This window comes from Amphiura filiformis, chromosome 2, assembly GCF_039555335.1.
Source record: "Amphiura filiformis chromosome 2, Afil_fr2py, whole genome shotgun sequence".
Taxonomy (NCBI): Eukaryota; Metazoa; Echinodermata; class Ophiuroidea; order Amphilepidida; family Amphiuridae; genus Amphiura; species Amphiura filiformis.
Genome location: NC_092629.1, coordinates 841238 through 865216, shown reverse-complemented (window position 1 = coordinate 865216; position 23979 = coordinate 841238). Strand labels below are relative to the sequence as shown.

General features: G+C 38.2%; 1 protein-coding gene across 1 annotated transcript in view; it reads right to left on the bottom strand.

Moving 5' to 3' along the window:
* LOC140145438 (ubiquitin carboxyl-terminal hydrolase 24-like) overlaps nucleotides 1-23979 on the bottom strand; it is a 116555-nt gene that overhangs the window by 75208 nt on the left and 17368 nt on the right. The window contains 20 exon segments of the mRNA XM_072167155.1: nucleotides 58-155; nucleotides 157-293; nucleotides 1631-1786; nucleotides 2910-3075; nucleotides 3338-3560; nucleotides 3898-4229; nucleotides 4795-4882; nucleotides 6294-6424; nucleotides 6632-6742; nucleotides 8265-8363; nucleotides 9366-9543; nucleotides 10780-10946; nucleotides 12699-12839; nucleotides 13902-14090; nucleotides 14576-14707; nucleotides 17740-17895; nucleotides 18812-18895; nucleotides 20183-20440; nucleotides 22029-22136; nucleotides 23570-23673. Coding sequence (XP_072023256.1) covers nucleotides 58-155; nucleotides 157-293; nucleotides 1631-1786; nucleotides 2910-3075; nucleotides 3338-3560; nucleotides 3898-4229; nucleotides 4795-4882; nucleotides 6294-6424; nucleotides 6632-6742; nucleotides 8265-8363; nucleotides 9366-9543; nucleotides 10780-10946; nucleotides 12699-12839; nucleotides 13902-14090; nucleotides 14576-14707; nucleotides 17740-17895; nucleotides 18812-18895; nucleotides 20183-20440; nucleotides 22029-22136; nucleotides 23570-23673 — 3058 coding nt within the window.

Here is a 23979-nt window from a genome sequence, read left to right as displayed (position 1 = left end):
ACTGGCGAATAGTGTACATAGAGCATTAACATTATCCAGGATTGAGGTGTTACTTACTTTTGACTAGCTCCTCTTACAAAACAACTTGATGTCCATAGAGGTACAGGCATCTTGAGTAAGACCTGTAGCAGGAATTGCCTGGGATGTAAGGTACGTGATATTATCTGTGATGCCATCAGTGATGCTGAGAGTATAGAATTGTTCTAATGCTGCATTGCGGATCTCGTTGTGTGGACAACCTAGTAAGATATCTATGATGAAGTCACTCACACCCGTTAAATTGTAGAAGGAAGCTGAAAAATGGACATTAAGAATTAAGTTAAATTATGTATTTCCCCTGAGAACTATGGTCTTTCTTACAGACTTCCTGATTGGTGAATTGTGTGATATATTAATTTGAGTGACCAATTACAGTACAGCATTTTTGTAAAAGGAATCCTGCTTGATATTTCAGTCAGATCTGTTCTTAAAAATGCTTGAGTGTTTCACAGCGGCAAGAACAACCATTCATACCGACCACATATTTTATTGCATTATTAAGGTAAACTCCCCCGAAGGGCATAATTTTATTTAAATGAGATTCACTCCGTCATGAGGTATGTCGTCTTGCATACCCTCTATTATGAATGCCCATGGTAATAACCTATATCAGGCAATTAAAAAAACTTACACATACCTAAATTTTGATGTCTAAGCTGTAAGCATGCTACTAATAGTTCCAGTGCTTCCCTCGCTATCATTGCATCAGGCAATGTATACATACCTAAATTTTGATGTCTAAGCTGTAAGCATGCTACTAATAGTTCCAGTGCTTCCCTCGCTATCATTGCATCAGGCAATGTATACATACCTAAATGTTGATGTCTAAGCTGTAAGCATGCTACTAATAGTTCCAGTGCTTCCCTCGCTATCATTGCATCAGGCAATGTATACATACCTAAATTTTGATGTCTAAGCTGTAAGCATGCTACTAATAGTTCCAGTGCTTCCTCGCTATCATTGCATCAGGCAATGTATACATACCTAAATTTTGATGTCTAAGCTGTAAGCATGCTACTAATAGTTCCAGTGCTTCCCTCGCTATCATTGCATCAGGCAATGTATACATACCTAAATTTTGATGTCTAAGCTGTAAGCATGCTACTAATAGTTCCAGTGCTTCCCTCGCTATCATTGCATCAGGCAATGTATACATACCTAAATTTTGATGTCTAAGCTGTAAGCATGCTACTAATAGTTCCAGTGCTTCCCTCGCTATCATTGCATCAGGCAATGTATACATACCTAAATTTTGATGTCTAAGCTGTAAGCATGCTACTAATAGTTCCAGTGCTTCCTCGCTATCATTGCATCAGGCAATGTATACATACCTAAATTTTGATGTCTAAGCTGTAAGCATGCTACTAATAGTTCCAGTGCTTCCCTCGCTATCTTTGCATAAGGCAATGTATACATACCTAAATTTTGATGTCTAAGCTGTAAGCATGCTACTAATAGTTCCAGTGCTTCCTCGCTATCATTGCATCAGGCAATGTATACATACCTAAATTTTGATGTCTAAGCTGTAAGCATGCTACTAATAGTTCCAGTGCTTCCCTCGCTATCATTGCATCAGGCAATGTATACATACCTAAATTTTGATGTCTAAGCTGTAAGCATGCTACTAATAGTTCCAGTGCTTCCCTCGCTATCATTGCATCTTTGTTGTATACTTTAGTTGCCAGTAGACAGACCCAAGCCTGTAATGCCTGGATGTCATTCTCACTGGATGTACTTGCACTGCTCCCTATGAAGATGATGGAGAAATGATACAAATAAATAGAAACAATAACTGCCCTGAATCATACAAAATCTTACAGACTGGGTGCCTCCTCTTCCGCAGGCTGGGTCGGCCAACACATTGGGACCTCTGACCAAATACCCTCAAATAGCGTTAGTGTTAGTAAGGCCCATATGATCAAGATGGAGAAATCAAAGAAAGAGAAATAATGGGCTATTCCATTTAAAATCCACACTACCTCTGTGGAAGCTATTGAAAATATTTTCTGTAGGGGGAGTATAAATTTCAAATTGAATGAACACATTAGACAGCTCCATTTGAATGTCATACACCATCTGAGAAAGATTCAACCTGAATCTTCCACTGAAGGAGGACAAGTTTCAAATGGTGCTTCTAATGTGTTCATTCCATTTGAAATTCATACTCCCCCTACAGAAGATATTTTCAAAATCTTCCACAGGGGTAATGTGGATTTTAAATGGAATAGCCCAATTCATCATGTGAGTCAGGGGCACAGTGTTGTAGTGGCCTAAGAATTCAAACTCATATTCACAAGGTAGCTCAAGGTTATGGGTTCGGGTCCCTGCAGCATCAACATGCTGTGCATTTACGCAAGACTCTCCAACCCTATTGCCTCAACCCAGGTGTAGAAAACAGGTCCTGGGTTAATTGAATGCCACAAAGGTAACAGACTTACTGGGCAGGTGTAGCAATCCCACCACAGCAACCTAAAATTATGGAGGAGTCTGGCCTAAAAGAGAGAATGGCACTCCAGACTGTGAACACAGGTCTGTCCTCTTGTTTACATTTTGGTGTATATTATTCCTCCTGATGTTCCAAAATTAATTTGAAATTAAATCAAATTGTAAGTTCTCGCAAATTTTACATTGTGGCTGACTGCAAAAGACTCCATCAGGCATTTGATTGAAGCCCAAAACTTTATTACTTAAACTTAAAACTTAATACAGCAACAGAGAAGGAGAATCGCCTCCATCTTTCATATTTATTCAGGTACAGAGGAACATTTTTGAGGTATTCATATGCTGCCCAGGATGCAGTCGTCAGGACTGTACCATTTTTCACCCTACGATTGGTTGATATGACAGCCAATCACAACATCCATACATACCTGCGCTACTATGTCTACTCCGCCTGCCTAGGCCAATGATGCCTATATTAGGGCTGTCTCTAATTGGTTGTGCAGAGCTAGCAAGTCGTAATCGTCCTGCTGCCGCCGCCCACGCCATCCTCATTAGGCATGCTATCATGGACGTAAAGCTTGAAGTATTCATTGTCTGTACAAAACAAACAAACAAAATTAACCTCATTAAAACTACTACTTTTCTAACAGTGTTTTTGGTTGGTATAAAGCAATAATATGTGATTTGCATAAATAGATATAATTAAATGTAAGCTTTCACTGATCACATTGTCTCCTTTTAATTTCGAGCCAAACAAATGGATGAAACGAAGAAAATTGCTACTTCACTCCAGCATGCACCAATAGCTTTAAAGGCTTTAATTGGATGCCTTGCCTAATGACCTATGATCATTTACCTGTATAACTGTTATTGCAACTGAAGTCCCTTCTCTGAAAGCTAAATCCCCGCATGCGTCAAGACTTGACATTCTCTCTACCAAACTCATCTTCCTGGGTGATGTCCCAAAACTTGACGATAGATTGAGTGAGCTTGAGTCGGCGGATGTGTCTCCTAGACTACCGGTCAAGGAGAGATCGCTCTCTATCACAGCCGTTGTAGTCTGACCACAAAGCAAGAACCTGAATAAAGATAAGAATTATGCAAATAAGGTAATTAATATTCATTTATGCAGCAGCCTCAATACTGGCCCTCTTTGATACCTACCATGCTAATTGGAAGGTATTGAGTAGCTTCCTCTCATTATTTCTTCATTTAAATCAACCGGCATAAAAATAGCCTTAATACCGGCCCTCTTTGATACCTACCTTGCTAATTGCAGTGATATTGAGTAGCACCCTCACATTATTTCTTCATCTACATCAATGGGCATACTTTACCTCTGCAGTACATTCACCACTAGACTCAATCCCCGGCATTAAGAAAATAGCCTTAATACCGGCCCTCTTTGATACCTACCTTGCTAATTGCAGCGATATTGAGTAGCACCCTCTCATTATTTCTTCATCTACATCAACCGGCATACTTTCCCTCTGCAGTACGTTCACCACTAGACTCAATCCCCCAGCATTCAAAAAACTCTCCCTAAAGTTCTGTGCACTGGTCTGTGTGCTTAAGTCCTCCTGACAAGCAGGCATTAGTCTACTGCTGAGCACCTCCAGATTATACAGCACCCTGAACGGTGACATGCTGTGTGCGTTGCTACGGAATAAGCCTTCCAACACCGCCTTGGAAGACTCCTGTGGGTTGTTATCGCCGCCGAGACTACTGTTATGGTCATCATCTGCGGACTGCATACAAATTGGTTAATTAAACAATAATTATATTCATCTGTGTGACCAATTAACATACAGCTTCTAAATATTCAAGCTCAATCCTCTTCAGCTCTACCACCATTCTTACCATGTTGCTGATTGGCTCAATATATCCTAATAATCTTCTTGTAACCAATCAGCAGGTAGTACTCACAGGGTCAAAGTTTTCTGGAGCTATCACTTGCATGGTATGTCAGCACACATATACCTCTTACAAAAATCTAATGTTTTGGGGTTTTTTTCTTGTGATTTTTTTCAAGTTTATCAATAACACTCTGTGCTAGCCATAGGTTTCAACATAAAAAGTCCATGTCTTTTAGATATTTTCTCAAAATATCAAGAGCTATTTCAAGAACCACTGAACACTCATTTCATTTGCCAATTATGACCGGCCAATTATTTATGGTCAAACTTGCATTTGCAGATGATCTTATTGATACCCTCCTTGATTGGTTCAAAATTACACATAATATTCGTTTTTGGCCAATCGGCAAGTAGTTCTCATGGGTTATGCAAATCACTGCCTATCTCTGCTTCTTACCTCCTTTCTACAAATAGAATCCAATGCTTCTTGTACCGATGGATCCGTTGGAATCAGCATTAGTAAATTCCTAACCCTCTCTGTGATTCTGTAGAATAAAATCAAATGCCATGTAAGTTAATGTAGAATCCAAAATATCCTTTTCCTTCGTTTACAAAGCGAGCTCTCATTGTCAAAACTTGGCACTGAAAACTTAACAAAATTGATAGTACAATAATATTGAGGACCCTAGATCTAAAAGGGAGTTCAGTTACAAAATTATGAAAATGACTTAGTGTCAGTTTCTGCAACAAGGGGTTCTCTACACCCATATGCAAGTTTTATAGTGAAGTTATGTGTAGAACATGTGTAAGAGATACTAGGAGGTACAACTTGAGGGGTCAAATCAACACACATGGACATAACCACTTTCTTGCACTGAAACTTCTAATATTTTGAAATAGAGATGGTAATATCAAGTCCCGGATGTGACCTCCTGCTTAGATTAACAGAATAATGTGTTAACATAAAACCATCTATTTAACATTTTGAAATATAGATGGTATTTTGTTCAATATATTGTGTTGATCTAAAAGGAGTTCAAGTCCAATTGGACTGGAACTATTTAAATTGGTAATATTTGAAAATGGCAAAAACATCCAAATTACACATATTTTTCATAAAACCATTTTACGAAAATCTCAGTAATGCAAGAAATAATCATGCATCCACATGTCATTTCATCAAGAAAAACTTCCAAAATATGTTTCTGCCATTTTTCTTGAAATGCACTCCATGTGACATAACCTCATTTTAGATCTAGGGTCCTCAATTTGACTCTGCCTCACCACTACCACTGTGGCGTTTTTCTGTCTCAAATAGCCTGCCCCCTTTGACCCTCACACTTTCCCCCCTCTAATTCACAGAAGATATCTTACACTTCCCATAATGCATTTCTCAAATTTTAAATTCCTGTATTAATTTGCTATCTAGTGCAACATGGGTCGATAGTGATGAACTGTACCTAAATGAACAGAGCACATATGTGTACATCCATATCAAAACGATGCACTTGTTGGCTGCTACATGTGTCTCATTTCACATAATAGTTAAGAATAAATACCAGACTCATCTCTGAATTGGAGTTCACTTCAAATCATCCCATGTCACATGGTTTAGGAATACAAAGAACATTCCTTAACCATGTGATTTGGGGATGATTTGAAGTGACCTCCACTTGAATTGAGTCTGGTATTTATTTCTAGCTATTATGTGAAATGAGACACATGTAGCAGCCGACAAGTGCATCGCTTTTGATATGGACGCATACATATACAGATCTTGCAAAATATGTTGATTACTTGCCTATCGACCCATATTTAGATAGCCTATTCTCAATATGAAAACAAAGTGAACCAATAAGAAGTAATGGGAGTTTCATTTGATGAAATGAGGTGCTGCATCGATCATGTTGCAATGGATTCTGGGAAGGGTAAGATATCCCCTCCTGCTTCACTTACTTTGACTCCTCTAATTCAGCAAGTTGATACAACTTCTCAAAAACTTGACCTCCCGTTGCCATGACAACACCCGGTAGTAATCTCTCTTGCTCCGATGTGTAGCTTTGTCTGTTAGCTGATGCAGACCCACTCTATCAAAAGAAATAAACAATAGCTGCAATGAGTCAGATGTGTACAATATATATACAATGCAGAAATTGTCAACAATCTATAGGGCAGCTATTACAGATATGGCCTTCCTACCGTTGCCTGTTAGCGGAAATAAATAATAGCTAGTAACAAACTAGTCTGTTTAATTCTGTCTTTAATTATAGTTTCTGGTTTGACCTTTGACCTACCTCATCTATTCTTGACACTGCACCTGACACTCCCAATGTCTTCACTGTTAGGACTTGTTCTTCCTCAAAGTCTAATTGCCGTAATAGCTTCTGGTCTTTGGACGTTAGTAGCTGTATAAATGGACAAATTTGAAAAAAAAAAAGAAGTATAAATTAGTTTGATTCTACCAACCTACCATTCAATCAATTTAATAGGCTATTCCAGTTGATTTCATACATCCTCTATGACATGATCTTAATCTCCCACACAGGGGGTGCAGACTTCAAACAGACGCACCCATTCAGGTAACCCCATTTGAAATTCACTCACCCTGTGTGGTAGATCAAGGTCATGTATTCCATACAGGGGTGTATGGAGTCCAACTAGAATAGCCCAATTAAACTTTATTACACCTTACACATATTCATGAGAGAATGACACCAATTCATTGATCAATCACAACTTGACACAACCCAAGTAGATTGACCTATCCCGTTTATGACCTAACTGGACGATAGTTTTTCCCTTATTCATGATATCATCATCCATAGAGGCAAAAGTTTGTATCCCCTTTTGTAAACATGTTTTTTGATCCGTGAAAGTAGGACGTGGCACTTTATATTGTATCACGGTTCTCCGTATGAAAAAATGGGAATTAAAAATTTATTATAGCAACAACAAAAATGGCATTTTGAATTATTTTGAGACCAGTATGTATGGTATGTATGCATACATCTGTCCACCAATCTATTGATAGGGACATCAAGGCCAAGTCTAAGGGTAACATGACCTGAGTGGCCTAACTGAATTATATCAAGGCATGTTTGTATGGTATGTATGCACACATCTATACTTCCATCTATTGATCAATTATTCAATCGAACAAACAATCAATCGATCAACTGATCAATCAATGATTGATTGATGGATCGCTCAATCAATCAACCAATCAATCAATCTTACTTACCATCCTATCATTAGCAGCTATCTGTATATTGTCAGAAGACGTCTTCATATCAATCGATCAATCAATCATTCAATCAATCAATCCATCATAGCATTACAGTCTGTCTACTCTGAAGTACAAAGTACCGACGCGGACACACACATCGTGCCGACTTTGAAGGCACGCATACCCGCAGCAGAGACGCAGCACTGCGCACTGTTTACGCGTTGTATACGGGCGGTGCTACTTTGTACTTCAGTGGACAGACTGTAGCAGCTATCTGTATATTGTCAGAAGACGTCTTCATATCAATCAATCAATCAATCAATCAACCAATCAATAAAGCAAATCAATCAATCAATCAATCTTACCATCCTATCATTAGCAGCTATCTGTATATTGTCAGAAGACGCCTTCATATCAATCAATCAATCAATCAATCAACCAATCAATAAAGCAAATCAATCAATCAATCAATCTTACCATCCTATCATTAGCAGCTATCTGTATATTGTCAGAAGACGTCTTCATATCAATCAATCAATCAATCAATCAACCAATCAATAAAGCAAATCAATCAATCAATCAATCTTACCATCCTATCATTAGCAGCTATCTGTATATTGTCAGAAGACGTCTTCATATCAATCAATCAATCAATCAATCAACCAATCAATAAAGCAAATCAATCAATCAATCAATCTTACCATCCTATCATTAGCAGCTATCTGTATATTGTCAGATGACGTCTTCATTTTCTGGGCTATTTTTTGCCTCAAACTCTGCAACGTTTCATTAGCTTGGCCCTATTACAAACCAAAAATAGACAAGATTAATATCGTGTAAAACACAGTATTTTTGCAGATTGAATTTTACAAATAAATTATTTATTTTCTAACTTCATGATTGTTGTTACATATGACGGCATCCCTACATCCAGGCCTGTGGCTTTTTGAGTAATTCTGATTGAGTTTCATCGCCAGTCACATGTTCAGTACAAAAAAATTAATCCTACCAACCGAGTGCAACCAGAGAATTATTTTTTAGGTCTTATTAGGTCACATACATTTAGGGCTGTTGCCAACAAGGCTGTTGTCGACAAAGCAATTTTCCCGATTGTCGACAAGCATGACCAATTGTTGACAAAGACTAGATATTAAAAATATTAGAGATAAGCTTAAGATTACGTTATTATTTTTGCATGAAATAACTTGTATAAAAAAGTAATAACTGAGCACAAGATGACAATGATAGGGTGGATTAATAAACTTCATTTTTAATGGCAAGTTACCGATAGGATTACATGAAACTGACAATTATATTTTGATGTAAATTAATGACACAACATGGTCTCTGAACTAAATATTTCACACTTTATTGATGTATTGCTCTATCGACAACTTGCCAACATCGGATCTTAAGATTTAACAATTGTCAACAATGAAAATTCTACTCAAAAACAGCCCTACATACATTACAGACCTGCCAACCTACCGAAGTCAGAAAGAGGGACATTGAGGCCAAAACCTTGTACATGCACACAAACCAGGTACCAACAAATTCAAAGACTTCTGGTGTACAATGCTTTCAGAATTCAGGAAGGTTTTGCCTGTCTAAATTATCACAATAGACTAAAGAGAATGCTCTAGCAAAATTTTAAAGTGAAATTTTCATCATATTTTGCTGTTTTTACATTTAAATTTGCCATCACTGAAATTTTCAGAAAGTAGGACTGTCCCTCTTTTTCACTTTGGAAAACCCCAAATGAGGGACAGTGGTAGGTCTGACATGATTATTCGTCTACTTACCACAAGAACAAACTCATTTTTAGGTGAATCACACGTCACATGCATAGTGATAGGGGGTCCCTGGAACGATGCCCCATGGGGTAGGATCGTCCTTGCATTGGTGTATAGGTCTTCTACTGTAGTAACATAAGTTTCTGCTAATTGTAATAACCTCTCTATAACAAGAAGTTTAGCAGCCCTGTAAAAAGTGTATAACGGAATAAATGTTAGTAAGTAATGCCTGATTTGTGAAGTACCAATCATCCACTGTAGTAACACCCCTCTCTATAATCTCTCTCAATAGCAGGCTTGGGCTTTGAAACAGGAAACACACACAAGGAATCGGATTGTGACGTTACGTTAGCACAGTATTTTTTGTGGGACCTGAGAGCACATCAGACACACCAACCACACCTTCTGATATCAGATAATTTTATCAGAAATTTGTGATATAATACAAATTTTATGGCAATGTACTTTAAGTGCATGTTATATGAAATATTACTACAAAATGAGAGACAAGATTAAATCTAGTCAACCAGATAAACATACCTTGGAGCAACCAACGTTGCGGCCAGAACCACTGACCCTCAGCTGGGTTGTGATGTTAAACACCTTGACTCCCGATGACACAAGGTGATGTCACAAGGTGACGTCATCAGGAGTCAAGGTGTTTAACATCGCAACCCAGCTGAAGGTCAGTGGTTCTGGCCGCAACGTTGGTTGCTCCATCCAAGGTATGTTAATCTGGTTGACTAGATTTAATCTTGTCTCTCGCTTACAATTCCCAGATGATTGAGAGTATTCACAACAAAATTACTACAAAATGTAGCCTGCTCCCACAAAATGAGTGCAAAGTCGCAAGTTGGTAGTTTTGAGACCCCTGGCTGCTGAGTTGATGTTCTTTATTTGATGCATATTTATACGTAGCATGTGTTTGGTGCATTCGGCATGCCAGTCCACTGTATGTCCTCTGTGAAAGGGGCACACCATACAAAAAACAGCATTCACAATACATACTTCTGGCTTGTACAGGTGCAAGTCAAACAAAGAACACTCAGCAGCCAGGATGTCACAAACCTACCAACTTGTGACTTTATGCTCATTTTGTGGGAGGAGGTCACAAATATGGGCTATTCCAGTTGAAATCCACACTACCCCTGTGGAAGATTGTGGAAATATCTTCCACAGAGGGAGTATGTTTTTCAAATGTAAGTGGTCAGGGTTAATCATTTTGAAACCCATACTCACCCTGCATTATAGCTTTACCTATATTTTCCACAACTAGAGTGAGTACTTCAAATGGAAGTTACTGAATTGTCTCTTGTATTCAGAACTCATATTCCATCTGTGGAAGTCTTGAGCTACATAATTATTCTATAGGAGTAATGTGGATTTTAAACAGAATAGCTCAATTAATGGATCACCTTCTTACCTTGATGGGCTGGGAACTGATGCGACTTCTGGTACCGTGGTTGCTGTTAACAACCTAGTAGCGTGAGATATACCGTACGCTACCGTTGAGCCGCCCATGGTAATGGTAGCTAGTTCTAATCTCTTGTAGCACTGATCTATAAAACGCTTGTGTAGTGCTACAGGATCCTATAGGCAAAAACAAGCAACAAATATAAGACATTCATAACCTCATTAATAAACGCGATGCGTGCGATCCAATCATATTTTATTATTTGTGAAAACGCGAACGCAAATCGAGGTCATTAATATCTCACAATTGACCGCAAAATGCGTAATTGTTCCAATGTCGCACACAATTGACCGGCGTTATGCGTTGTTGTTGTGCGTCGAACAAACTTCAGCGCTGGCTGCCGTATTTGGATTATGCGTTACCATATTTGCACAGATTGTGATACGCACTTATGTTATTGGTCGTCATGTTTTAGCCTGATCGATTTTTGGAAAGGGAAGATGTAAAATTCGTCTATTTTTATACACTTTTGAGCAAAATTTTGTGTTATTTTGTAAGGTGAAGAGATTAAAGTGACGGTTATGAATGAGGTTAATAACTTTGCATCGGTAATATATGGGCATTGTGAAAATCTAAACATTTTGCTTTGGACCTCGGAATATCCCTCATATTCCTCGGTTCCAAAGGCAAAATGTTTAGATTTTTCACAATGCCCTCCAAATAACCGATGCGCAGTTATTAACCTCTAAATATTAACCCCCTGGACACTACTGGTCACCTGACAGCATTTCTGATTGGTTGATAACTTAAAATTCTTATTTCATTTGCCAATTATAACTAGGCTTTAAACAATTTATGGTTAAACTAGCATTTGCAGACATTCTTATTAATGCCCTCCTTGATTGGTTCAAAATTGGACACAATATTCATTTTGGCCAATCGGCAGGTTGTTCTCATGGGGTTAATATCAAGAGCTATCTCGAGAACCACTGAACCAATACTATGCTCATTTGTATTCATTTTAATGCATTTTTCATGTTGATTCTAAATATGCTAATGGAAATTTACAATTCAGAAATTTTTGAATTTTTCCAAAAAAATTGCAATTTGTCGTCTGCAGTCAACACTCACGTGGAGAGTTAACAACTTCATACATAACACGAGATACAGACTGTTCCTATAATTGCCACTTTCCTAGCATATGGATGGGGTAAACATCGATATCATACCCATTTTGCCCACAGCAGCTGAAGGGAGTATCCCATGATGCATTGGAGTCTATCTGCTTGCTCCTAGCAAATACCGGTACATACAAGACATAAGAGCCGCTTAAATATTGAGTGCTACGGATAGTTTCACAATACTTTAGTGATCATATTTTTTCAAACAAAAGTCTAAGCTCCTCTGATATAGAGTAATTAAAAGTTGAGGGATTTTTTATACACTTGGCGTGTGCAGTTCTACTATGGTACCGCAGAGCATGAAGGGATCTATCAGCTGCTATGCTTTTTGCCTGTGCTTTCATATTTTATAACCATGTGATACCCTTCCTATCCTAGCTTTCGTTATTTTATTGTTGTTACTAAGCAGCCACTTGCTAAATTGGGCTATTCCCCTTAAAATCCACAGTCCCCCTGTAGAAAATTTTGGAAATATCTTCCACTGGGGGAGTACGAAATTTCAAATGGAATTAGCACATTAACCAATTCTATTCTATTTGAAACTCACCCCCCCCTACAAAGGGTGCATGAAATTCAAATGGAGCTGCTTAATGTGCTAATTCTATTTGAAATTTATACTCCTTTTGTGGAAGATGTTTCCAAAATCTTCCACATAGGGAGTGTGGATTTACATGGAATAGCTCAATTTATTGCATTCACAAGACACATGTAAAGTGTACGAAAATTAAATATACCAGCAGTAATTACCTTTTTGAGTCGTTGCGATAAATTTCCATAAGACACTCTCATAAGTTGCTTAATTGCAGCATTGGCGATATCTTCATTAGGTGTTTCCAGCGCAATCTGCCACATGAATTCCAACCCAAATAAGTCAAGCTTATCGACGATCTGAAAAGACACAAATTATTAGAATTAAACCTAATGCAAATATTGGCCAACTATAATACAATGCACTATTCAAGTTGAAATCCTTACTCCCCCATGGAACACATGACCTTAATCTTCTACAGAGAGAGTGTGAATTTCAAATGGGGTTACCTGAATGGGTGATCCCATTTGAAATCTACACCCCTTGTGATGGAGATTAGGGTCATGTCTTCCATAGGAGTGAATGGACTTCAACTGGAATAGCTGTGTGCAATATATTAGCCTAAACAAAAAATACTTATGTCTCAAAGCCCATGGGCAGTTTCAAAAACGAATGCGGCATGAGTTTAAGATTTTTATTTTAAAAAGGAAATAAAAAATGAATTTGTTGATTCAGCTGACATGGACGCGCTCTTCAAAATTCATAATCACATTCTGAAATGAGTAACTTGTCGGTAAATCGTGTATTGTATCCTTAAGCCTTCCACAGAAGGAGCATGAGTTTTGAATTGGGTAACTTCCATTTAAAATACTTATTCCAGTTATGAAAAATATACGTAAAGCCATAATACAGGGTGAGTATAGGTTTCAAAATGATTAACCCCGACTAGTTATATATACGCCCCCTGTGGAAGATATTTCCAAAATCTTCCACAGGGGGAGTGTGGATTTCAACTGGAATAGCCCAATTGTAAGCAACAAGGTGTAAGTGGCAAGTATATTTAGACATTTTGCCAATTTATTTGTTCAGGCCGATCAAAAAGGTTGTCACTTGACAAATTTCGTACTGTACGCTTATTAGGGGAGGGGTGCTAGGTCGTATACGGCACACGTATGTATAAGAATGATCAAGATTTACACAAAATGACAAGTAAATCCATTTATAATGGATAGGGTGCCCCCCCTTGTAAAAATCAAGCACACAACTTTTCCACATAGTAGAGAATATGTGCACACCCCAGTATTTCGAGGTTAGTACTACCCTTGACCCCCACCCCATGGGATATTGCTACCCTTGACCCCCACCCCAGGGATATTGCTACCCTTAACCCTACCCCCAAATAAAGGGTTGAAGATGCTTACCAAACCAGCAGGTCCTTTCTTCAACGAATGATTGTTGATATTAATAGACTCAAAGAATGCCTTGACACACTCAAACCCTGTAGGTGATAACGTCGCTGGTTCCAACTTAAGCAGTTTCTCTCGGAACAGTTGAAGCTGTGTGTCAGCTTCCAGATCGCTAAGACCTTTCCTGAACCACTCATAGCATGTCTGAAATAAAGAGCACACATTTAATACCCAACAACTTTCAGTGTTGCCAAAACTTTTCTTACCATATCTCTGATTGGCTCCATACACGATGTAGCCCTCTTTGTAACCATTCAAATCAGTTGGTTGATAATTTGGCAGGTACTGCCCACTGTGTTAACTTCCCCTCTCTAATAACACCACAAACTAAATTCAGACTTTACAGAAATCTATCGTACCATGACATAGGTTTGGGATTGACCAATGCGGTGGTATGATTTGCTCATGAATATTTATGTGGTGTACTAATACATGATGTAGCCCTCTTTGTAACCAATCAAATTAGTTGATTGATAATTTGGCCGGTACTGCTCTCTAATAACACCACAAACTAAATTCAGACTTTAAGGAAAACTATCGTACCATGTGACATAGGTTTGGGATTGACCAATGCGGTGGTATGATTTGCTCATGAATATTTATGAGGTGTAACAATTGTTGATATTTACCTCTTTGTCTGACTCATGAGCCTCTGGGTTGGCCACAAGACAATCCCATATTTCTCTTGCTCTGTGCCATTGAAGATAGAGGGCGCCCTCTTGCAGGATGAAGGCTAGAAATCGCAGGTGGACCTCCACATGCTGCAATAATGACAAAGTTGATTATAGAATCATATCAAACTGATTTTACAAACAAAAAGTTCCACATAAATTAAAGTGAAAGCTGTTACATTATGCATTCTGACAGGGTACTGTAAAAGTGTAAATTTTCACGCTACATTAATTTTCGCGTTCCAAGTTCCTACTGCAAAAATGACAGTGCGCAAATATATTCCTTTTGTGTATAGGGGCCTAGGGCAATGTACATAAGGAAACTTAGAATCATGAATTTAAAAACAAGGGAAACAGTTCAAAATTGGCAAAGCGCGAAAAATTAATCACATGAAAATGTCCCCTTTTACAGTATAGCATGGTATAAGTAGGGATAACCATCAAAATTTCATGTTGACCCTATTGCTACAAAATATTGTTTTCTGGGTAGAACTCATCAACAGAAGTATTTTGGTGGTTAATGGTCAAAATCGGTCAAAAACTTTTGAATTATGAATTATCAAAGTTTCCCATTCTGACCGGTCATTGGAACGAAATAAAATGCAAGGTCCAAAAATAGCAATTGGGAGCAAAATTGGCATAAGCATATATTTACCTTTATATATTTCTTTATTTTAACATATTTGCAAACATGAAACAAGCATATTGTGAAAGTATCAAAGGGTTTCTTATGAAATGACACTTATCTAGTCACTGGCATAACTTATTTTTTCAAACCGAGGCATTGAAATCATGCATTTAGAGGACATTTGCCAAAAATCATCCAAGATAGCCGATATGGCACAAAATCAAAATTGCACTAAGAAGGTGAACTTATTTTTCACAACCAAGAATTTCAATGTTATTGGGTTTAATATGATCAATTAGTAGGTGTATGTAAACAAAATCTTAAGTTTTGAAGGTCATTGACTCATTCACAACAATAGAGATTATCCACTTTACTCATCATGCTCATGTGTGACTTCTAACAAAAGGCGCTGGTTCCTGTAGTATTCCTCATTCAAACCAAAGATACTCAATACATTATGAGTATCTTTGTTCAAACCAATTCAATGCTTGACCTCGGAGTTACCTGCATGACTATCGCGGGCTATTTTGAAACAGTTATGGTTGCACATTCAGGTGAAAGTCCTAAACAAGGTATAGCCAGCAGCAAGTTGTAGATGGTATGGGCCTAAATATAACAAAACGTTTAGGGTTGAAATCAGGTGAAAAATACATCAAATGAGCACGTAAACTTCACATTTATGTTCAGAAAGGTGTCTTCTTAGCATGATTCGAAAGGAGTATGGAAATTCCAAAGGGAAGCTGGTGATTTAATTTGTAACTCAAGATCTACTTGTTCAATATTTTAACCTTTTTACAGAGGGTATGACAGAGGTATTACTGGCAACTCTGCCAAATTTCAGCTCAGTAGGCCACGTTTTTCACCTGAAATTATTGACATGAATATTTTGTGCCATTCTTGAGCAGTGCTGAACTCAGCCACTGGCAATTAAGCGCACTGTGGCGATGGACCAATTTTGACTCGCACTTACAGAAAAACTAAATAACTTATGTTGCTGTAATTTGCAAGATAGTTACAAAATATAATTGGCAGTAACTTCCCCAATTTTTACAGAAAAATATTGAAAATTAAAAGAATGAGATCAATTTAGAAATGTCTGTGCAAGCAGTGCACAGTTGAGCTCCCTGCATGTCTATGGGAGTGTTCTAATCAAGTTGATGGTTCATTGGTCATCCCTAGTATAAGTTGCAGTAAGGCAGAAATCAGCCATACTCTACGTCATTCAAGGCCACCATGCTTTACTCTCTCCATGATAGGCGCACATATAAATGGATCAGTAACAAATTGATCTGGTGACACCTGTGAGCTAATTACAGAATCAAAGATGACCTGCATATTTAAGTCTCGAGAGTCTCTCAGACAATGGACTATTCCATTTAAAATCCACACTCCCCCAGTAGAATATTTAATTAAAGTCTTCCATATAGGGTTATAGGACCTCGTTTTTTGATGTTTCCCCGAGGACTCACGTTTCGAGGACGCATTTTAGGTTCTCGTTTTGCATGAGGGCCTTGTTGTGTCGTGTTTTGCTCATTTGGGAGTCCCCGGAAATAGATGCATTATTTATTTTTATTTTTTTATTTATTTATAACATTATTCCCTATCTCACTATGTGTGTGTATCTGTTCCCACCATTGGGCTATTCTAGTCAGTGGCATAGATTTCTTTTTGACATTGGAGGTGGAGGTGGAAAACATTTCCTGAAGTATAGTGAATCCAGCACCTTTTGGCCAAAGAATTAGTTTATATTGAAGCAAAACTTATGAAATATGGTGCAAAAATGGAACAAATATGTGCAAAGGGCACAAAAATGTGCACTATTGGAGCAAAAATGGCAAAATATGAGGTTAATTTGGTCAGAAACCCACATACAGACGTAAACATTTGGGGAATGATTGTATGGCCCATCCCCTAGCAAAATATAGGGGGATTTTTCCCCACCATCCCCCGGGATCGACGCCTATGATTCCAATTGAATCCACACTAAAAAACATCTTCCACAGAGGTAGTATGTTTTTCAAATGTAATCATTTTTAAACCCATACTCCCACTGTATTATGGCTTTACCTATATCTTCCACAACGGGAATGAGAATTTCAAGTGTAAGTTACCCAATTGTCTGTTATATTCAAAACTCATACTCCCTCTGTTGAAGATTTTAGTTCAATCTTCCACAGCGGGTAGTGTGGATTTTAAATGGAATGGCCCATTACCAGGGTTACCAAGTTAAGTGCCGGCTAATTTTACTATGCAATTTTTTTTATTAGAGCGCTGGTTTGGAGCACAATCTGTTCAGTGAACATGAGGGATTGGGGAATAGGCTAGGGGGTATACCCCCTATTTTTGTTGTTGTTTTTTACTCTTTTTATGATGAATAAATCATTTGTGGGGAAAAAAGAAATTATTATTTTTTTTAGTGCCGATTGGCGCTGGTTCATGCCGGTTACCCCCAATGGCACGGACCGGCGTGGCTATAACCCTGCCCATTACTTACCTCACTATGCGTGTAGCCACTCCTCCCATCTACCACTGTTTTGGCACTAAGATGTCCATCTTCAGCAGCGTTGACAGCCATTTTATGACATTTCAGTAAACTCTGTGTAACTAATTTGATGATTTCATGGTTTCGGTTCAATTCCTGCGGTAGACCCTACAATGAATGGATACAAATGAAACTCGACAATAAATAGATACAAATAAAACCCTACAATAAATGTAAGCAAATAAAACCCTACAATAAATGGATATAATTATGGGTGTAATAGTCTAAGAAGGTTAGGGATGAATTCAAAACTTGACCGCCAGTTGACTGGCTGCTACCAATGCTTGAACTGTGTTCCATTGTTTAGAAAATAAAGACCGGCTCAACTGGAAAAAGCCACCTGGAACCGGCGGTTAACTTTCAGTCGAGTTTTGATTTCATCCCTTAGCCAATGTTTAGACTACTATTATAAGGTTCATAATTAGACAATAATAACTGCGCAATATATATATTTAGAGGTCATTGTGTGACATCGGAGGGTTTTGTTTTGGGCTGAGGCATTTTTCCGAAGGGAGCGGTAGCTCCCGAGGAAAAATACCGAGGCCCAAAACAAAACCCGACAATTTCACACAATGAACTCAAAATAGATGGTGCAAAGTTATTATTGTCATTCATTACCGTCGTATTTAATAATTTAAACAAATCAAAATAGCATTTTATGTTATTTTATGCCATAAAACGTTGTTAAAATATAACCAGTTTTAATTATTGTTGTAACCTACCCTACAAGAAATCGACCAGGCGAATTTAACAATCGCTACCGACAACAAGAGCTACCAATCACAGAACGCTGGGCGGCATCGGCGTAGGCGCATGCGTTGCAATAACGCTTAGCTTTATACACGCACGCCAGAAGCGCGTCAGGAGTCATTGTGAGTTATTAATGACCTCGCAATTAGTGCGCGGTCAGGCAATCAATTTCTTTTGATTGGATCACAGGTTTCGGGTATATTAATGAGGTTATGAATTAAGGTTGTTTTTTTGCAGAAGCGCATTTGTCTTATCAAAGATGGAGATGTCATACCTTATCGTGTTTGCTATAACTCTGCTTGGTGATGCCTTTCACTATGTGGTGAAGTTGCCTTAATGCCGGCACTACAGTCTGACCCTATGTGCAAGAGAAAGAAGAAAATATCATATCAGTCAGATAATTCACAATTTTTAAGCATGTCAATGCCCAAACCCAATTGAACTTAATACTTAATTAGATCGGCTTTCTCAATGGGAATTCATAATAAGTTCAAGTATTTCTACATGCTACAAGTACACCATTGGTTTTCATAGTACCGGTGCAGCCGGTCCTTGTGTGAGTGGTCGAGCTTTCATCAGATGAAGTCAGAAACACATCTGATGGGCTATTCCAGTTGAAATCCACACTACCCCTGTGGAAGATTTTGGAAATATCTTCCACAGGGGGAGTATGGTTTTCAAATGTAATTGGTTAGAGGTAATCATTTTGAAACCCATACTCCCCCTGTATTATGGCTTTACCTATATTTTCCACAACTGGTGTAAGCATTACAAATGGAAGTTACCTAATTGTCTATTCTATTCAAAATTGATACTCCCTCTGTGGCAGACTTTAGCTAAATCTTCCACAGGGGTAGTGTGGATTTTAAATGGAATAGCCCAAAAGTTTAACCACTTACACAGGGACCGGCTGCATCGGTACAACATATTCATAGAAATGTTGTAACTTTTTATTATGAGAGAAGAAAAAAAGCGCCATCATTTATAGTGCACTACGCACAACCTGTAAAGTGTGCTGACCACTATAGCCCCACATAATTCCATAAACCATTTAACAACAACTCAGGGACTTTGCTGCTTTAAGGGCACAACCCTAGACATTCCACAGTTGACCTTCACAGCCAAAATCAGCTCCTCAAGTTTTGAACAGATTACAACAAGACAATTAAAGTGCTATGTTCATATTCTTTGAATTTGTAATAGCGCTATATAAGTGCTGGTATTATTATTATTAATATTAGGGGTAAATTCCTTGTCTTGGGGAATTTCAAGCTAACTGACTACTGACTATTTGGTTTTGCAATTATGATGATTAAGCCAAATTTTTCTAGCTTGGTTTTTTAGAATTTGCCAGGTCAACTCAAGAAGATATATTAACCCCCTGGACACTACTGGTCCACTAACAGCATTTCTGATTGGTTGATAACATGAAATGCTCATTACAATTGCCAATTATGACTAGGCTTTAAACTATTTATGGTCAAACTTGCATTTGTAGATAATCTTATTAATACCCTACTTGATTGGTCCAAATGTGGACACAACATTCATTCTGGCCAATCGGCAGGTAGTTCTCATGGACATTATTATTAAATGTATCACAAATTCATAATTTCTGAAATTAACGACACATTTGACAACATACCTTTTTAATATCTTCCACACATTTGAGTACATATTTGCTCTTGACTTGCTGACTAACGGCAAAAGAGTCACTTAAAATCGCTAGATGTTCCTCGAGGGCGTGCTCCAGATGCGGTGTCGGGATGCCGGGTAGATGAGCAAGATCCCACAGTAGTTCTAGCACCTTACATGTGGTTTTGTTATTGCGTGCATCACGGCCGATACGACCGATGAGGCTGAGGAGTTTCTCTTGGATCCGATCATTTTCACCTTTCCATGCCTGGAAATTAAAAAAAATGCCAATTTAGAAATTAACATCAAGCAGGTCCAGGGTCTTAGCAAGGATTTTTACAAATGCTCATCATTTTCACCAAAACTCCCCTGTCCAAAATTTGACCCAGAAAAAATAATTAGACCTCTGCACCTTCTGGGGGTTCAGTCAGTTCAAATAGCTATTGGTATAGCCTTGACTTATTGGTCTGGCTTTGTTTTGAGGTCATAGAACTTAGTGCGAGTTGTGTTTTAGACCCGGCAGAGCTGCCCGGGAGGACCCAGGACAAAACAAACTTAACTACCCAGTGAAATTCAAAGACCTGGACAGAGAAGCATGACCCAGAGATCTTCTTCTTTCTGGATACTCTCCAACATTCCACAAGGAATCACACGAAGAGGGTGGAGTGCTCAATGCTGTGCTGCTATTTAGTCTCTGATATTATTTATTGTGTCTTGGTTCTTGAAGAATTCTGAAGTGCTTGATTTGAATTGATTAGCTCCTTCAATTGAGTGGAGATCAGGTGGAAGTGAATTCCAATTAACGACGGTATGAGGCACAAAAGAGTTCTACAAACAATTGGTTCTTGCATGATACGGTATGAAAGTGTTGGTAGTAGCGTGTCTTGTGTAGCGGCTGGCCGGGCGCAGGTAGTCCGACACTGGTAGGGCCAGGTGACCCCCTATGGCTTTATGCAGTACGTTGACCCTAGTGATCTTCCTCCGTGTGCTTAACATGTCCAAGCCAAGAGATCTTATCAGACCAGATACACTAGTGGTTTGCTGATAGTCATTGCAAACCATGCAGGCCGCTCTTCTCTGGATTTTACCAATCTCATGTATGTGTTCATTTGTAAAAGGGTCCCACACACTAGCGCAATATTCCACCGTTGGTCTGACAAGTGCAGTGTATGCACTCTGTATTGTGTATTCAAACAACAATTTGCGGTGGCCAATTTCAAGTGCTTTGCTCACGTGGTCAATTAGTTTGGTCACCGATTACATTGATCGTAACTGGACTAGAATTTATTACCAATTATAACAATAGCATCGAGTACCAGCAATTTACAAGATTCTCACGGCGGGCGGTGGTGACGCTCATCTCAATAACCTGCTTTATAAATGTGACCTTTTCATTTTTCAGTGATTCCAGAGGACAATGATGTAAAGAACATGGCCCGATTATGTATTTGTCTAAAGTTTGTTTGGCTTATATAAGGCGGAAATTATTTGGCTTTTGTTACTGCACGAGTAAATAAAGTCCCAACTCACGCTCGCGTAAATTCCTGTAAAAATGGTGTGCATGCCATTCTATATCGATACACGGTGTTATGAATCTTATTTTTTCTACCTTATATAAACATTTAGCTGGTCATCCAACCTTTAGCTTGATCATCCGACCAGCAAAAACCTGTGTGTCTATGATACGAGCGGTAAGATTTTCAGTCGCCACTATTAGAATATCTAATACATGCACAGTGTAGATTACTGATGGATTTAGTCTAAGGATGACCCGCTACCTTTTGTATGAGCATAAAGAGGTGCTCTAATTGCTCATTGTTGAATTTGACAGTGTATAATTATGACTGATGACCTACCTTTTGTATAAGCATAAAGAGGTGCTCTAGTTGCTCATTGTTGAATTTGACAGCAGCTGACGCCATAATGGAGTGAATGTTGTCTACTACAGTCAGGGGCTGGTCATTCTGTTGATGAACAAAAAAACAAAACAATATATTATTAAAACTATCAGCCATCATTAATTTCATTTATTTATATCTTTATAGAGGGTAGACATTAATCAGTGCCAAAGCATTGCTTTTCATATATGGGCCCTCTTATAATTGGAATGTAATTGGGCTATTCCATTTGAAATCCACACTACCCCTGTGGAAGATTTTGGAAACGTGTCCCACAGAGGGAGTATGAATTTCAAATGGAATTAGCACATTTAGCTAATTTTTCTGAATCTTTCAGAGTTTCAAATAGAGCTAACTGATGTGTTAATTCTATTTGAAATTCATACGCCCTCTGAGGAACATATTTCCAAAATCCTCCAAAGGGGTAGTGTGGATTTCAAATGGAATAGCCCATTGGGACAGTCAGGGGTTTCACACTTCTCTTTGAAAGTGACTGTGATATGTTTAGGTATGCCTCTCTATATATATATACTGTAAAAGCACTTCATTTTGCCAATTTTGCGAGACACTTAGATTTGCGAAATTAAATTCCTTGCGAATTGAACACAGTGAAAATCAGGAGCAAGTGGCGGCTGCCGTTTTACAACATGTAACACAGCTGAGTAATAGTCTGGTATAAACACAACCTTTTCATTAATTTGAAAGCTGTTCCTCTTCTATAAACATCAATTAATTAGTATAATAGTGTAATAAATTGTGTTTTCATCTAAAAGTAACTTCCTGCTCTGATTCACTGCATACCGGTGTCGAAATTACCAAAAGTTATGACCGCTTCAGATTCGCATAGGTGCAATCATTATTTTGTTGCAAGCTAATTCCCATCTTTTCAAGTGAGAACCGCTGGCCGCCCTAGTGTATTAACACTTGAAGGTGTAGAAAATCTGGATTCTGACATTAAATGCCCACGAAAAGTGTGTGAATCGGTGATTCACGAAATAAAGTGCTCGGGAAATTAAGTGCTTTTACAGTACACATAACTGACGGTTTTTCCCTCCCTCCTAGGAGTCAATTGATCAGCTTAAATTATATCACTCAAACATAAACTGTAGTTTTTTTTCTGAAACTGGGCTATTCCAGTTGAAATCCATACACCCCCTTTGGAAGGCATGACCTTAATATTCCACATAGGGAGTGAGAATTTCAAAAAGGGTTACCTGAATGGGTGACACCCTTTGAAATCCATACACCCCAAAACATGACCTTGATATTCCACACAGGGAGTGTGAATTTTAAACGGGGTTACCCAAATGGGTGACTCCATTTGATATTCACACCCAATATATGGGAGATTAAGTTCATGTTTTCGATAGGGGGTGTATGGATTTCAATTCGAATTGCCCATTTTGGAGCAGACAACACTGAAAAAAGAGTGTCTAAAGAGATTAAGATTATGTCTTCCATAGGGGGTGTAAGGATTTCAACCGGAATAGCCCACATACCTGCATCTTCCATATTTTAGTGAGTTCATCTAATGAGAGTTTGATTCCAAGAAACTCCACGATTCCTTTGAGTTTATCGCAGTACTGAGACTGGTCTATACTTCCTGTAGATGTTAAAACATATGATAATAATTAGGAAACGAGCCTTTATATTAGCGAGTCCTGATTGATTTTTTATTGTTTTGATGGATCCAAGTGTGTGAAAATATTGGATCCAAAACATAATAATGATAACATTGGATGCTTTACACCCAATATTTATTGGTCTCACTATGAGTTTTAAAATATTGGACTCAACTATGTCACATCCAATATTTTAAAATTCATAGCTTGACGAATAAATATGGGCTCAATTGATCCAATTTTATATCATAGGCAAGCAGTAATCAAGCAACAGATGTAGACGTGAA